General features: G+C 40.6%; 1 protein-coding gene across 4 annotated transcripts in view; it reads left to right on the forward strand.

The window, feature by feature from the left end:
• Positions 1–17,176, forward strand: part of LOC102299397 (vacuolar protein sorting-associated protein 13B) — a 306,909-nt gene that overhangs the window by 147,098 nt on the left and 142,635 nt on the right. For all 4 annotated transcript variants that reach the window (XR_006054780.1, XM_014336114.2, XM_042224168.1 and 1 more), the window contains exons 23-26: positions 3,168–3,402; positions 5,796–6,013; positions 9,842–10,045; positions 14,738–14,909. Coding sequence is in view for 3 of the 4 variants with exons in the window: in XM_014336114.2 (XP_014191600.1) it covers positions 3,168–3,402; positions 5,796–6,013; positions 9,842–10,045; positions 14,738–14,909 (829 nt within the window). In the remaining variant the exon portion in view is untranslated. The remainder of the gene's footprint in view (positions 1–3,167; positions 3,403–5,795; positions 6,014–9,841; positions 10,046–14,737; positions 14,910–17,176) is intronic.

The following is a 17,176-nucleotide window of genomic DNA, read 5'->3' on the forward strand; positions in this document are numbered from 1 at the left end:
GTGTGTGTGTGTGTGTGTGTGTGTGTGTGTGTGTGTGTGTGTGTGTGTGTGTGTATGAGTCACAGCTCAAGCATTAGACCACAGATGGGGGGCTTTGGAAAGGTCTGCGAGGTGACCAGGGTGACCTGCTATTAACAGTAGCACAGAGAACTGGGTGGAGGATTGCCGTTCAGTTCTGAGTTCACGTTCCTAATAACGTGACACTGTCGTAACAGGATGGTGACAAGGACGGGCATTTACGATTCTTTTCCAATATGTTCGCTGACATTTTAAGGCCATTTCAGCAAAAATTGTTTGGCATCAAAGTTTCATATGCTAAAACAGTACCAAGTATTTTATATTATTAAAAAGAACAGATTTAGAGCAGCTTTAGCAGTTCTTGTTATATTTTGATCTTACTGGAGAAGTTTGCCCAATTTGTCTTGGATGCAGATTGAACACCTGACAGCGCTGTGACCCAGAATAAGTGTGGATTATTAAAAGATTGTACTTGAACTCACAAGACATCTACCAACCAGTACAACTGTTTTCTTTTGGCATAGTAATATTTGCTCTTTTATGCTGTCATCCACTTTCGGGCAACTGGGATTCCTCAACAAGTCCTCACTGGTCACCAGAGCATCAAATGCTCTTTAGATCCAAACCTCCTCCACTCATGAAAAAAAGCTCTTTTGCTTTAATCACTGTCCCCCTATGGACTTGTACTGTTGTGTACTGTTGCCATTGGTAAATACAACATGTTTGTTTCTCTGTGTTTGTGGCTTTTAATAACTGTCATCAAAAGGGAATGAAAGGAGAAAAGAGCCAACCAAAGATTCGTTTTGTATCGCCCAGATTTAGGATTGTTGTGCCATTTTCTTTTCCATTACATACTCTGCTCCTTGAAACATTGTGTGCCTTTATGTATAAACATCTAGAAAGTCAATTGTCTGACTGCCCTCTGTCGTCATCTGTGAGATATTATCTGTTTATTGTTAGTATATTTCTGTGTAATGTGGCAAGACTATGACTGCCGTACACCTGACATCATCGTTGTGTTCCATCATAAGCACTTTAAAATCATGAGCAAACACCATTATAAGGTGCTGTGTTATTTGTTCACATTCACTGTAACAGATAGGTGCCTGTGTTTTCTACCCTGTAATAGTCACAACTACCCTTTTTAAACGAACAAAAATCACCTGCTTAATCATTTTTATTACATAAAATTCCCACAATTCTATACTAAAGAGGTTGATACAGATGTTTCCTCTCAAAAACACAAAAAGATTTCCATTGGTTTTTAATTTCACTGAACTTATAATGATTTATGTTCATAATATTTTTCTCTGATTATGTGTAAAACTTTAATTCCCAGAACGGGATATATGGTGACAGATTCGGTCACTCATCAGGCACAGCGTGGTTCTGTAATAGTTATTTACAGTCTGTGTCTAGATGGCAGTTTTAAAAAAGTAAATAAGAAGTAAAATGTTTATATCGATAATTACTATGATATTGTACTATTGTGTACTTACTCAGAAATATGATATACAAAATCCCTTTGAATTATAATTGAGCTTCGTTTTACATTAAATTAGCCCTGAGATCATCCAGGTGCTTAATCAAACTGTCACATGATGTGAACTCAGGGATTTAATTTTTTCTATCACACGGTGATTAAAACAAACTCATTCTCTGGATTCTAGTTATTATAATAAACTTTGCTGTAATGCTTTTTTGTTGACATTACAGTATAGGTAACTGAAGCCATTGCTCTTATTTTTTCTGTTTCCTCGTGTTCCTTATACCAACACACCCATCAGCCAGTACCGTTGTTCTGACGATATTTGATGGTTGAGGACTTTGGCACATATCTGTTTATATATAAATATATATATTCAAGATGTCCAGCAGGATAGCATTAGCCTCAAGCACCGTCGTCAAAGTGCAGGCCCGAGTCATGGTATTAAAGCCGGCACTTTCCGTATGTCAGCCTGCTTTACAGCTTAACCCTGCTTAGATCTGCAACAGCCCAGGCAGTGTCGGTGATTTTTTTTTCACTGCGTGCCAGCTCTTAAAAAGGCCAAAGCTTATGTGTCACTGTGCAAAAGCGTTCCCATTTCAAACCACCCTTTAAAGAATAATCAAAAGAGGAAGCAGAGTATGATGAAAGTGTAACCATATCTGTACTTCTCTCTCTTTCTCAGTGTCTCACTCTCCTCCTCTTGATCCTGCTTTCAAAGTCTTTTTCTCTGTCTCGCCTTCTCTTTCACTTCCCATGAAAACTTGGAGATGGTTTCCAGGCCCGTGCAGTTATAGCCAAAGATCATACAAGTGCATATGCAAATTTTGATGGTGTGTGTCTTAATGTGTGCGTAACGTGTTAAGATATGCCAAACATATCTTACAGTATAACTTGCTCATGAAACCAGAGGGCTCATAGAGTATCCACCTCTCTAATAAGTGAGACTAAAAATAAGTAGAAGTAGTCTCTCTGACAGAAGTGAGCACACATCCACACACAAGTATCTGGCAACACCTGCTGTCTGCCCCCTGGACCCTGCACCCCTTTGCTTTTCATTAGCTAGGCTAGTAAATCAGTGAAGTTATGGTAAAATGGAAAAACACAAAGCAATATTGTTGCTCAAAGTTGTTGCTTGCACTCTTGCCGACTACTGCTTACTCATCTAAAGGCTTTTGATTTTTATTTGATTTGTTTATTTATTTATTTATGTATTATTTGGGACATTGTGCAGCTGGGACTGATCTCCAGTGCTTTTTAAAAAGACTTTAGTATTTAACTGACGAAACCTCAAAGTTTTTTGTTTTTCTGTTTCAGAAAATCACAGTGGTTTTAAATGGATGCTCAGAAATATGTAATGTAATGTATGTAATGTGCATTTTGTAAGACGGTTTAGTGTGTGTGACCAAATGTAGGGTTTTTTTCTTTTTTAAACCAAGGAAAGTATTGTTCACCATGTTCAGGCTTTTCCAGCAACACCCGGAATGTTGCACTTTTTTTTTCTTCTATTCTTTCCATCACAGTCCAAGTTCTGTAATACTGGCAAAAAAACTGAACTTTTGTGCACTTGGATGGCATAAGACAGGTGCTTGTTTACTGATCGGGTGAGGCTGAATTGGCTAACATGATTAATGTTCCCCTCTTTTTTCTGCCTTTTTTCAAGTTGGAGCTGCAGCCCTGCTGTGTGTTCCTCCCCAATGACAGCCTCCCTTCTCCGAGCACTATCATCTGTGGCGACATTCCCGGCACTGTGCGTAGCTGGTACCACAACCAGACCAACATGCCTGGGACTCTGGTAGTTTGCCTGCCTCAGATTAGTATCCTCAGTGCTGGGCATAAGTACATGGAACCACTACAGGAGCTCCCCTTTGTGGTCTCAAAGCCCATCTTGGAAGAAGGTAGGTTTTCATACCACATCTAATGAAATCTAAACTTTCATTAGAATTATTGAAATACTCTGGGACATACACCCAGATACACAGTGATGTCAAAAAGAGTGATTTCAAAGCTGAAATTAGAAACACTGGTGGTGATAGATGCATAAGCTAAAATTGGAAATCTTGGGAATTTAATCCCACTTAGTGAGAAAGAAAATATGACTTAATCACTTAAATAACTCATTTAATTTTTATTAATAATTAAAATGTATGATTTCACAATAGTAATAGCATATATAATGTCAATTCATCATCATTAGAGTCTTTTCAACACTGAGCAAACCTTTGACCCACTGCTACTCATTTACCATGACAAAAGACAAACAAACTTAAGTAGCGCGACTTTGAGAGATAGATCGTGCACATGTGGTGTGCACACCTGGTGGAGTTGACACAAGCAACACTTAGATGGTTGAGCAATGTTTTCTCTTCAGGAGGAGAAAAAAGGGGGGCACACTTCTTTTCTCCAAACTTTTTAATGACATCAGCATTGGGCATGCAGTTGTAAAAAAACAGAGGAGAAAGAAAAACGACAGCAAAAACAGTGACATCAGCTGCCTTGTCAATGTTGCAGTGAAAATTAACAACCCATGCTTTTAGTAATTCATTCCTACTCTTTGAAATGGTCTTCATCCCTCATATTCAATGCTCGGGATCAAAGCAGCCTGCCAAGGGCGTATTGGTAAAAGTGCTCTTTGTGGCCCTGTGATAATGAACCTGTTCCTCATCCCTGTAAGATGGTACTTCCAGGGTCAGCAAGTTCATTGGTTCAAGCACTCCCAGTGCTGCATGCTGTTTCAGACTCACAGATTTAATATAAGGCCTCAATTTACGCTGTGTTTGTGTATCTGGTTAATGGATGTGGCGTAATCAATTATAGATGAAATAACTATTCAGTATTCCTTTTCTCAGGTTTTCCATTTCACAATAGTAAAAGGTTATGTAATGTCCAAGTTTTTTTTCATGTGCTGGAAAAATGTTTTTACTCAAGCCACACCACTGTCTATTTTGTTGATCCCATATATGGTGGACAATTTAAATAATTGGGTTCCTAAAGGCATCTCAGAATCAGACTCTGTCAAGATCTGGCAAAGCTGCCCTCGCTGGATTTTAACAAAAAGGAAGAAAAATGAGAAGAAGGCCCCCACATTCCAGGTACTTCAGAACTTGGGAATGACATCACTCCTGAGTAAGCTTGTTCCAAGAAAAGCGAGGAAAAACAGGATTTGTTTTGGTTCTTTGCAAGGTAGAGCGATTCATACATCACTAGCTATACAATATAATACTTGATTATGGGTCCTTAAAAACAGTGCTGCATTCAAAGATAAAGCCTGGTCAGTGCTCTGCTTATTTAGTCGAGTCACAAATACAGTTTACAGTTTTAAATCTATTTACTTTCACTGTCACCATCTTGGATTATTAACTCGGGATGGGTGTGGGTGCTCCGACTTTCTGAGTGTGAAATCCAAGTTTAGGGGTTCTGGATTCAAATTCTGACTGAGAATTTGGAAACACCATTCGTTATACCGTGGAGCAAACTGAAAATAATAAAATAATACAAGCTTCTCATTTTTGTTATATATATTTATGCTGTTACCAATCCACAGCATTCCACATGCAAAGTTTAAGTGGCACGATATACCAGGTGATGACCTCGTGGTGAAGTGGTTTACACATTTATTTGGCAAAGTTGCTGGTTCAATTCCAGCTGGAGCCATAAATCATTTTTAGGGTTGTGTCAGGAAGAGCGTACAGCAAAAAATCACTCTGCCAAATGAAACATACGGAGCTACCCGCTGTGGTGAGCCCTCGTGACCAGAGAACAGCAAAAAGTAGCTGCTTCTTCCTGTAAGAAGTCCAAGCTAGACCTTAGCTCATAGCTTATGATTCATACTAGTTTTAAACTATACAAATATTGAAAATAGATGTGGTTACACTGAAGAGACATTAGCAAATTTATATTCGGCGAATAAATCTAAGTGACAGATTCTCTCAAAAAGGGAACACGGCACAATCCTTCTTACCTCTAGAGACCAAAATATGCCGAATTCTGTGCTATGGTGTGACACGTGTATATTGGGTAAAACGGTTGCCTTTCATATGGCATAAACAATATGGCAGATTTGTAGAAAGATGGTCTATTCGTGTCTTATGGAGAACAATATGTACAAATCAGAAACACCTAGGTTAAATGGGATAACACAGAATCACATATTTTTCCTGAGACCATAGTGAGTGTTTATCTCTTTGCCCTCACGTCACATAATGTCTGTCATCCTTGCATCTCTTTGCCATTTGCAATATACGTACTTGTTTTCATATATCGTTTGCTTTTTCTTTATGTCTAACTCCAGGTGATGCCTTCCCATGGACGATCAGCCTGAGTCAATTCAGCATATACACATTGTTGGGGCAGCAGCAAAGCCTGAGCCTGTTGGAGCCGATGGGCTGCACTTCCACACTAGCTGTCACATCCCATAAGCTGCAGAGCTCTGCTGAAGGAAGGCACTCCTTTGTAGTGTGCCTCCATGTTGATCTACAGCCCGTCCACGTCAAGTGCTCCAACCCTCAGGTCAGTCAGACAGTCTTCGCAGTCACAAAGTAGTCATTAGAATTACATGTATATTTATACAAATCATCCCCTTGTAAACTTTCCTGAAATATGAACGCACGAACCCTGGCAAGAAGATCCTGCCTCCGCATGATTTTCTGATATAGATTGAGTCCAGTAAACAAACTGCCTCATCTTCTGAACTCGTATAATTTTCATGAAAATGGAAGTGTAAACATGAGAGTGTTGCCTTGTTTGTTTTGGTAAAACATTTTGAGGTCTCAGTCAAGAAGAGTAAGGGATTGCAGTACTCACCATCATTGTTTTACAGCATGTTATTATGTTTTAGCGAGACTGTGATGAATACGGACGTACTGCAAACGGAACATGTTTGTCTCCCAGTTAGGTCTCTGTGTTGTTTTTCATTTCTCTCGTAGAATCACATCTACATGTACCATTACACATGTTTTGTTTTTTCACAATTGAATTAGCTGTATTGAATTAAGTTCCTCTGTAAACACTTAATTGGGTCAACCTTTAGAGCGGTCACACTGTTAAATGTCTTCGACCACAGTGATGAGCCATGGTGATATTGAGGGGAATTGGTACCAGAAACGAATTAAAGGCCTTAATCTGCTTGCGGTGAAAAGTTTCCCAGAGATGAGAAGAACTTTACTGAGGGAAAGTTTCTTTTCTTGCTTCTCTGGTCTCCCCGTCAAGTATGCTGCTGGTGTCTGGCAAAGCCGGGGAGGCTTATTGTGATTATATGATGAGTCATTATTAGTTTTTGGATGCCATTATAATAAAAATAAAATCGTAATTCCTTTGCTCTGTTGTCCCATCTGCTCACCTCCCTCTTCTGTGCAAAATTTCTGACTTGAGGGGGGTAATAAGCTAATGCAGTTTCAAGTCTCACTGCAGCTTTTTAAGAACCGCTGCCAGAGCAACCCCACCCTCGCCAGAACAAAAGAGACCTCACACTACTTGATCATCTTTCTAATTAGCGTTGCCATCTGGGGGAATATATATGGGGTTGTCAGAATGCTGCACAGTTACTGTACAATAAGTACAATGATTGTTGGATTTTGGGGGTAAAATTACATCTGCCCTTTCAAAACAAATAAATTATCACAGCGCTGATTTTGAGATATTAATACATTTAAAGTAAACAAATAGAAGCAACAAATTTGGCCCCTTAAATTTCCCCACGGCTACTCGGCTGCATGTTTGTCACATTAAGTCAGATTTTCCATTTCCATTACATGATGGATTACTTCATAGCACTAACAAAAGTATTTTTAGACAGTGTGGTGAAACAGTCGAGCCTTCAAGCAAACACCGTGGTGCGTTTTCACAGGTAGCAACTAGTATCGTAGTCGTATTTTGTATTTTTATCTGTGACTGTGACAGTACACGTGAAGATGCAAATTTCCTAATGAATTTTGGATTGTGCAGGTATATAGATTCAACCACGTCCGCAAAAGTGTGAGCAATGAGAAACCAATACAGTCCATATGACACTTGTATGCCTTTCAGTCTGGACAGGAGGAGTTAAACGTCTCCATATTACTTCAACAAACTGACTGACTGGCTGTCTGAAAGTTGGGGTTACTAGTTGTGCTTTAACATTATCAGGACCACCTTGGAACGAGCGTACACACAGCAACTGTTTGCTTTAACCTTTGGCACATAACTGTACAGCATTTCAATGAACAGATATGCACACATACACACACCTGTTCCCGTGTACACAAGAGTTACCACACATACTCAACAATATGTCATTTTTGTGAAGTTTCTCTATAAACTGCTCCTAGATAAAAGGATACAAACACTCGCCATCTGCATGCTGTCCTGTCCCTCTCCATCTGTGTGTTTTTATGAATGACTGTTGGAAGCCTCTGTTCAGTCTCCAGTTTGTAGTACTGCACCCTAACAGGCCTCCTGATCTGCAGATGACAGGCCTTTGGAGAATCCAGGCCTCCAAATGTTCCCCAACTCATGAAATGTTGCATCTGTATTATAAGCTCATGTAAGCGTGTGTGTGTGTGTGCATGTTTTTCATGGCCCAACCTACCCTAATAGCAGTAGCTGAGCTAAACTGTCTAACCCTGCTAAGCAGAAGTATCAGCAGCAGCAAGTTGACATAGGACAGGGTAAATAACAGAGGGAAGGTAGGAGATGAAGAATGAAGATCAATGATGAAAGGGTGGATGGAAAGGAGTTCAAGCTCTGCTTAGGTTTCATCATAAAATTAAGGACAAGTCTTTATCCCAGATGCTAATACAGAGGTCACGTAACAACCCTGTCATTCATTTTCGTGTTGATCTCACTGTGCACACATTTTCCCTTTTTTTTTTCCCCTTTGCTCAGCAGTCTTCAGTCTTTTCTTCCACATCTGCTACTGAGTGCAGTAGGCCTTGTTGTGCTTGATTGGAGTTCCAGGCCCCAACTCTCAGAGAAGGGAGCACGGTGCCGTACCTCCCCTGCCGGCAGTGCAGTTTGGTTGGGTATGGCAAACAGCTGTTGGCCCTGTCCCTGGACAGCGGCTGAATCGGCGTAGCAGCTCTTCCTGGACATGTTTGAAATGGTGCAGCTGTAATGTATTGTGGTGCTCCTAATTTGATTTATGATTATTTGTGGAAGACCTCCCTGCAATGTGTGCGCTAACAGGAGAGCATGTGTGCGAGCGAGACTCTGAGAGTAAAAATGTGCTCAGAGTCTATTTCGTATGTGTGCTCATGTGCCTGTGCACCTTTAAGTTTAAGGGACCCTCAGTGGTGGGGGCTGCGGGCTTAGCTGGCTGCAGAAGCGAAGCATTTGAAATCCAGAAATTAGCTCACTGTGAAAGCGTGTTGCTTTTCTCCCTTCTTTCCTCCTAAAAAGCACCAAGTGAATGCATGAATAACCGAAAGCATCACATCACATTCCCCTGCTTTCGTCTCATGTTTTCCACTCTTTTTTTTTTTTTTTGGCTTTGTTGTTGTTTAAAGCTAAGGCTCTTTTCAATGCGAACACATGATAAATAGCTGAGAACACTTGACGCAGAGCCTTCAGTTTTTCCTAATCGTGGTGAGTTTTTAGCAGGAAATTGATGACAGAATTTAACTTTCCTCTGAGGGTGTTTCTTTGGAAGTTTTGTTGTTATGGATAACAAATTGCACAGTGAAGCACGTGTGTAAGCATGCTGCGCCTCGCAAAGTGTGAGCCATCGAACAGAAACACCAACGCATAGGTTTTACATCATTTTTGAGAAACGAGGCCTCTCTGAGTGACAAGTACAGAAGTATGTTAAGTCAGAGAGTGAAAGAATGAGAATGATAGAAGTCCATTTCTGGCTAATATTTCCTCTTTCTCCCTTTCCTTCTCTCTCAGCTTTTACTAGGTTTAGTGTCACATAACAACAAAGCTGCCAAGCCAAATCATGGTAATGGCCTCAGAAGTCAGAACTACATGAGAACTCCCCAGTGCAGCTGTTTGAGTCAGACCTTGGCAAAAAAAAATATACATTTGAATTTGGTTTTGACTACTTGTGGTGTGTTAGGGTTATCTTTTGAGGCACTCAGTTGGCACAGAATACTTTTCAGAGTATAGAAGCTAATTGGGAAAACTGAATGATACGTGTTTAATATGTTCTCAGTTTCCAAACAAGTGCTGTTAAACAAGCGGATGATGCAACATAGTGATAAACAGTCCTCACTTCCCATTTCAAAATGAGTGTTTTTTCCCCCCAAACAGAGAAACCAAAAATTGTTTCGCTGGTAGACTGTCTTTGTAATTGTTTTCAACCATAATTACAAAATATAAAACTAATGTTCTCTGTTTATCTCTGCTTGGTTCACCCTCCAGGTTCAGTTGTTGTATGAGCTCTTCCTCAGCTGGAGCTCAACGTGGGCTCGTCTCCAGAGGCATGGCATTTTGCGTCAGACGTCCAACATCCCAGAGCCGCCTGCCGGTGCCGCTCCATCCTCCCCTGTACGCAGCAGCGCTGGCACCGCCCTGCCTGACACCAGCACCTGCAGTCCTTCTGCAGACTTTGGCTCCCCCACTGAGGTTGGAGTTTCTCACAGTTACACTTTTTATTATGTCAATTCAGAGTTTATATGAGTTATGGGAATCATCTGCTCATCTACACTGTTTTTGGGGTTTTTTTCATCCAGACAAACCTCTTTTCATAATCGGGGGAAAAAACCACATGAAATGGTCCATTATTTCATTCACTCATTCATTCAGTTGAATGTCTGTCCATACATAGCACTGGCTTAGTCACTTATGAACTTTGCCTTTGTCAGAATCAGTGTTCCAGCTTTAATGTTGTGTTACTTTTTTAATATGCGACCTAAAGACAGCCTGCCAGCACCCATCTTTTCTCAGCTAGCTGCTGTGAGTCATGCAGTAACAAATGCCATTTAAGCCATTGTTGTATACATAATTCTGGTGCTGATTTACAATTTTAAGTGCAAATATTGTTATTTTATTGTTATGAGTAGCTGAGTCAGTCTTAACACATGTGATGTGTCAAAAAAAATGTTTTGTTTCTGGAAAAATTTTAGAGGTGGAAAAATATAAGTCACTGCTTGTGTTTCTTACATGATTTTTTCTTACTCAGTGAGGTTTTATACTCCAGGCTAGGCAGAGAGTGCTGTTTGATTCGTTTAAGCTCAGCCTTGATTGAGGATAAACTTGCCTCTTAACTGGGGGAAATAGTTACCTGTTGTTACATTTTTTTTTACTCAGATTAAAAATCAAACCCAGACATAAGTTTGAAATGTAGCAGTGCATATGCATGTGCAATAACGAAGGCTATTAAAGTCATATTTTCTTAGGGAGTAGCCTCAAATATAATTTTTTTCCCTTTTGTCTCTAGATGGTTGTGGCAGTTATCCCAGCTTTAGTTAATGTGGCAGGAGTTTTTCCTGCTGTGTAATACTCTTGCAGCAGCAATCAGTGCTGGGGATCCATGGCCTTGGGGCCACCAGGACACTGGATAATATGTCTATGTGTGTTTTTGTGAAGCATAAATATAGCATTTATAAAAATGATAGTGAGTGCGGGTCAGTGTTGGCATAGTGGAAACTAGTCTAGGCTATAATAGTGTTCGACCAGCAGCTCCCTGTCACCACTGTGGGGCCCCAGGGATCGCAATACAACCACCATACTGGCCTAAGAGGCAATAGCGTGTACATGCTTATGAAAAAAAGTGTTTCATATGTCAGTGTGCATCTGCGCCTACATTTGTTTCCTTGCTATCGACATGTGGGTGTTCTTGCGTCATTTGTGGAACTTGGAGAAGTGGCAGCAGTTCAGTAGAACTGGGAAGAACCTGGTATAGTGCCTCTATAGCAAGGCCACAGTGGCCCCTGACAGCCCACTTGTCACTGTTTACCTAAGTACAAACACTGGTAGAAGTGTTTAGTCCTCTGGGAGGCCGAGTGATTGAGCAAGAATGTAGGAGCTGTTTTGATAAGTCTCAGCAGTAGTGGCGGCAGTCTCCCCCCAACACCCCACCCTTTCTTTCTCTAGCTACATTCACATTACACCCACAAAAACCTCTGCCCTACTGTCCTCCCAGATATTTTCTTCCCCATTTGTGTAAAAATATAAAGCAATCTACTCATACTTCTGTATTTTGTAAACAAGTGTTCTACTAGTATTTATTAATTTACACAGCATAGTATTTAATAAACAGGCATTCCCCTTTCAGCCGTTTTATTGTTTCGCCACACTTTTCTGTTCATCGTACCTTTTAGCTCTCTTTCCTCTGATGGTGATTTTAATCTGCTGGAGTTGTTTGTTAGAAAGTAAATAGTTCCTACATGAAACTGGTCACAACGAGGTTTAAAAGTTTAACCAATTAATGATTTCTGGAAACACTGCCACTGTGTTTTAAGCATTATTCGAGCACCACGAGGCAAAGAGAAAGAAGACATTTCTACCATTAGCAGTCAACGATCCAGGTTCTCTTCTTTTGCTTTCTCCATGTCTGTAATTACTTGTCACCCTATTCTGTCTTTCCTCCATGTACCCCCAAGCATTCTGCTCTCCCTCTTCTTATTCTTCACTGCTTCTCTATCTAAAGTGGTATCAAGCAGCACTCTTATTTCTTTCTGTGCTATTTTCAGTCTGAAAGTTTCCTTTTCCTCTCCTTCAAAATATCCTTCCACCTGTGCCTGAGCCATTCTCTTTTTAATTCTTTTTTTTTTTTCAGAATCATCCTTTTCCTTCTTCCTTTGACACTTCCCAGCCTGCTGTTGTCTTCCAATGTTTGGGTCTCTCTGATGAGCAAAGACAAACTCTGCAGAGAAAATAAACCCGGATCCTCGGCCCGTTTATAGCACAGAGGCCCAGGAATTAAACTGTATACTTTACAACTTGGCTTGCGGAGGTGTGGGAAAATACTTCTAGAAAGTGTGTGATTGTTTGGGGCCCTGATCTGGCAGTTCAGGGACGTAGCAGAGCCCACCTTCACCAAAACTACACCAAGACCTCACTTTGATAAGACACTAAAAATAACTTTTACCCTGGCTTTTTTTGTTTGTCAGTTTAAAAAAAAAAAAGATATATCATTTTTATTTTTGAATTCCCCTTTTTCACCCTTAAAAATAAAGATGTTTTTAATATGTGTTGTATAGTTAAAGTCTAACTTATTTCCCCCTTGTTTAAAAATGACAGTACATGTACTAAATGTTTTATAATATATAGACAGTACTTTTTTCATGGAATTTGACATGGCAGAAAAGAATGACATTAAAATGCTCATAATTACTTGTTACTTGTGACTGTTGTGGTTTACACGAGGAAAAGCTTTCTAAAGATGACAGCAGTAGTTCTGGCCTGGAAGCTTTAAGCAGTCGAGTGTCCAATGCTCGCACACAACCACGCTGCAGTACATGGTGGTTGGTTCCCACAGCGCCAGCAACTGGCTCCTGTTTCCACACATGATGTTACAGAGACTAATCCTACCAAATGGTTAGAACTGTAAACTAAACAATCCCAACCACACACACACACACACACACATAGAGAGAGAGAGCCATATTTTGACTTCATCTCAACAATAATTAGTCCCCAAATGGCAGTTGACACCAGAATATCTCTCATTGAGACTGACTGAACACCATTACTGCTAGTCTCATATTACTCACTGCCAATAAGCGATATTACACACTCAGAAAGACGGACACACATTCACATATGTGCTTGACAGATTAGTTTGATGAAGACACTTAATGATACTTTTAGAGTCATTATTTAACTAAATTAAACACAAAGAGATTTAGTGTAGTTAGCACTGTGGCATTTATGCAATAATGATGGTATTTAAGTTCCCGATTTTCAGTGGGTTTGATTGTTTTTTTCAGTTACATAAGTGTATGTATAGCTATTTTATCAAAGGTAGGAATTAAATCCTCATCTTCTTAGATTAGTTCACGCCTGTGTTTTGTTGCTTTCCTTTTCTTACAGTGTGAACTAGTGTGTGAAGCACATGCTTCTCATCAGTTCCTAGTGGTCCCCATACACTGTGACGTTGCATCTATTTTTGAATCGACATAATCCTTAATTTATTTATATTATTGTCATCCGTTCTTATCATGCTCTGCTGTCAACCAGCCTTAACTGTGTGATTAAATTAAATTTGCAAATTAGTTTCGCGCCCTCATCCCTCCCCCCAGCTGTGGAAAGAGGACATAGTTTCCTCATCTGGATCCTCTTTACAACACTGTAATCAGCATAGCAGCTGTGGGGTTTCTAATTGAGATGGTTGATAACCTCCTCACCAAACAGAGCCACGGTTGATAACCATGACACAATCTGTCATTACCACACTGCGATGGGAGAAGCTGCGGAAAAAATGAAACTCCTAATTGCAATATTGTTTGTTTGTAGGCTTTTCACTTTCCAAGCGAGCCGCACAGATACTGTACACGTTTGGAAAACATATTTACCAGGAAGAGACTGAGAAATAAAAATGTCCCCAGTGCTGTCATCTTCGTTGAATTGCCAAATCCCCAGTAAGGAGTTGAGAGCTCACAGAAGGCATCCTGCTCCACCGCATCCTGCTTGCTTTTCAGCTTCACTCTCCCCCCCCCCCACCATTCCCGCCCCCACCTCCGGTCTTCACTTCCCATTCTCTCCCAGGCTGCAAGACGTGTGTGTCCTGGCGCACTTGAGTGAAAGGAGGCCATGTGGGTGCTGGTGGCTTACTTTGGGGTTAACACCGGTGACAGCTTTGCACAATGCACCCCCCCACCCACCTCCCGACATACACACGTTTCTCTGTTCTGCGTGGGGTTCTGCTCACCAGACACTGATGTCATCTATGCACTAAAAGGCTCAATATTTGGTGGTTGCTTTGTTATGGCTACATGCACAGCGACAACACTTTCAAACATACACATTCACCAAACACATGGACAAACACATGCACTCAAGCAGACAGTCCTCGATGATGATGGGAAACAAACAGGAATTTTAAGTCAAATGCTCTTTGAGTTTTTTCTTCTTCTTATTTAGTTGTGTTTAGTTGTTATATCTTTTAGCAAATTGTGTATTGGCTGAAATGTGCTCTGTAATTGGCTAATTGACATTTTAAGTGACAGGAATTTCTCTCCTTATCTGTACTAGATTTATTGGACAAACATCAGAATTCAATATTAATGTGTGAATTACATTATGGTCCTCAAGCTTGCTGGCTGGTTACCATTTTATTCTGTCCAACAAAACAGTTCTGCTTTGGCTCTCTAGGGCGACTCGGTGACTGCAGGAGATGACGGTCCGTTTGCAGACACGGTGACACTGGAGCAGAAAACTAGCAGCATTGGTGGAACCAGTGGGAAGGTCAGCCTTTGGATGCAGTGGATGTTGCCCAAGGTCACAGTTAAACTGTTTGCTCCTGATCCCACTGCCAAAAAGACAGGTAACTGACCTTAACATCAATTCTCTGCTGAATGTTGCAAACTTTAGGTGTTAAGTTAATGACTTTCTGCTCTAAACACATGGTATGTGTTAGATGTCTGTCTGTGTGTGTTAAATAGCTGAAAAAGAAGCAGGGGAGCATTAGCATTAACAGCACCACATCCGACTACACAAAAACATGTTTAGTAACTGTTATTAAAAATGTCTGTGAAGGTTCTCAATCATCCAGCTCATCGTAGTCTAAGGAGCTTTGAAAGAAGAAAGAAAAGCGTCTGGACTTCTTTAAGTTTCTTGAAGACGTTTCACCTCTCAGCCGAGAAGCTTCTTCAGTTCATCCCAAATGCCAAATTAACAACGTAGTGTTATGCTGTACAGTGTAGCGAGGAATGCTCAGACCTCTACACTGGAGAGATCAAACAGCCATTTCATAAACGCACAACAGATGACTCACCTCGACAAGACTCGGCTGTTCATCTACATCTAAAGGACGAAGGACATCCTCTTTTGAGGATGCCAGTGTTCACATTTTGGACAGATGGTTTGAAAGGGGAGTGAAAGAAGCCATCTATGTCCACTGTAAACGACCATCTTTGAACAGAGGCGGTGGTTTACAACACCAACTGTCTGCCATCTATAATCCAGTTTTGCGATCCCTTTTCAGATGCCTTAATGCCCACTCACATCGTGGGCCATTTGACCTCAGAAAGTCACATGATAGGGTGGGGCTAGGTCACCCGAAACCTTGGCTGATTGTGACCCACACCCGTTTTTACACCTTGGCTTGTGTGATTAGGCAGGGTGATTAAGCATCTGGACTACCCTGAGTCCAGATGCTTTTCTTTCCAAGCTCCTTAAAATGTTATCGAAATTATACAATAAAACAAGTGTAAAGGAGGGGGAAGGTTTTTCATGAAAATGTTTCAGTTTGATGGCAAAAGAACCAAACGGGACAGGCGAAAAGAAAAATAAAAGTTTCATTTTGCTGTGTATGAGAGCAAAACAGTATTCAAAGGTTTTCTATATTAACACTTAAAAGGATCGGTGCCCGCCTGCTTTCTCAGTCACATGTTAAGCTCTAAGAAGGGAAAGGCAGCTGGAGAGGAGGGGGTGGAGGGGAAAGATAAATAAATAAATGGGTGATGAATCCCAAGCGAACTGCCTCTTTGTCCCTTTAAATTTACTGGGGCGATGAAAGGCTAGATTCACCTTTAATTGGTGGCTGTAATATTTAGCATCTGCCAACCAGATCACCCAGCTTAAGGTCTTTAATAGTGGAAATGGAATGTTTTTGAGGACCTCACAGAGATGGTTTGATTTAAAGACATCCTAAATAGGCATTACTTTGGATTTTGGCTTAATATGTGCCATCTGAGTTGCAAAATGATCTTACCCGTGGATTTTCTGTGTGCAGCACATTAAGTATTTAATTGAAAGCAACAATTGTGCACATGCAGTTTTTTTTTTTTTCAGACGCTTGTTATCACAAATGCATTCTTGGAGATAAACCACATATAAGACTGCGAAAAACTGTTATGATGTAATGTTTTTCAGCTGCAAAGGAAATCACATTCTTGTCTTTCCAGAGAAATGGAAAAATAGCCGTTCCAGACGTATTGGTTTTCCGGTATAATGTTATGCTTTTATGTGTTGGAAGTTTAGAGGTAGAAATTGAAGCGTGAGTGTTTAGAGGCTTTTTGCTAAAGGCACAAATCAGTGGTACACTTTCTGCCTTTCAAGATGAGCCATTCTAAGATGAAGGGACTAAGGGTTTCCAGTACTCTCACAGGGTGGGTTTAGAAAACTCATATATCAATATCAGCACTGTGTTGGAGACTATGACTTTTTGAGTATCAAACAACTTGGGAGAGGCTTTTTTTCCACGCGGTATCCACAATAAAGCTGACAAGCCTTGTGTTTCAATATTAATAAGCTATTAGGAACATCTACATTTCTCAGAATTACCACAAGGCAACAGTACAACAGCAACCATAGTTTCAGATGTACAATGTACAATTTCCCAAGCTAGTCTGTGATTGTGGGACTTTCTCAGTGGAAACAATGAGAGCGACTCAACAGTTAAGCTCACAAGCTCGGTTCAGTACAAAGTTAATCAGTCCTTCTATGAACCTTACTCACTTTGCCTGCAGTGGGTGAATTTTGTTTGCACACAAGGTGCTCAGAGGTACACACATGCAACCTTAGGAATACACACAGAAGAGTCCACAGGCTCTTCAATATTGTGTAAATACACATTCACCCTCTCTTTCC

This window comes from Haplochromis burtoni, unplaced genomic scaffold (assembly GCF_018398535.1).
Source record: "Haplochromis burtoni strain Fernald_Lab_line unplaced genomic scaffold, NCSU_Asbu1 Contig_130, whole genome shotgun sequence".
In the NCBI taxonomy this organism is placed as follows: domain Eukaryota; kingdom Metazoa; phylum Chordata; class Actinopteri; order Cichliformes; family Cichlidae; genus Haplochromis; species Haplochromis burtoni.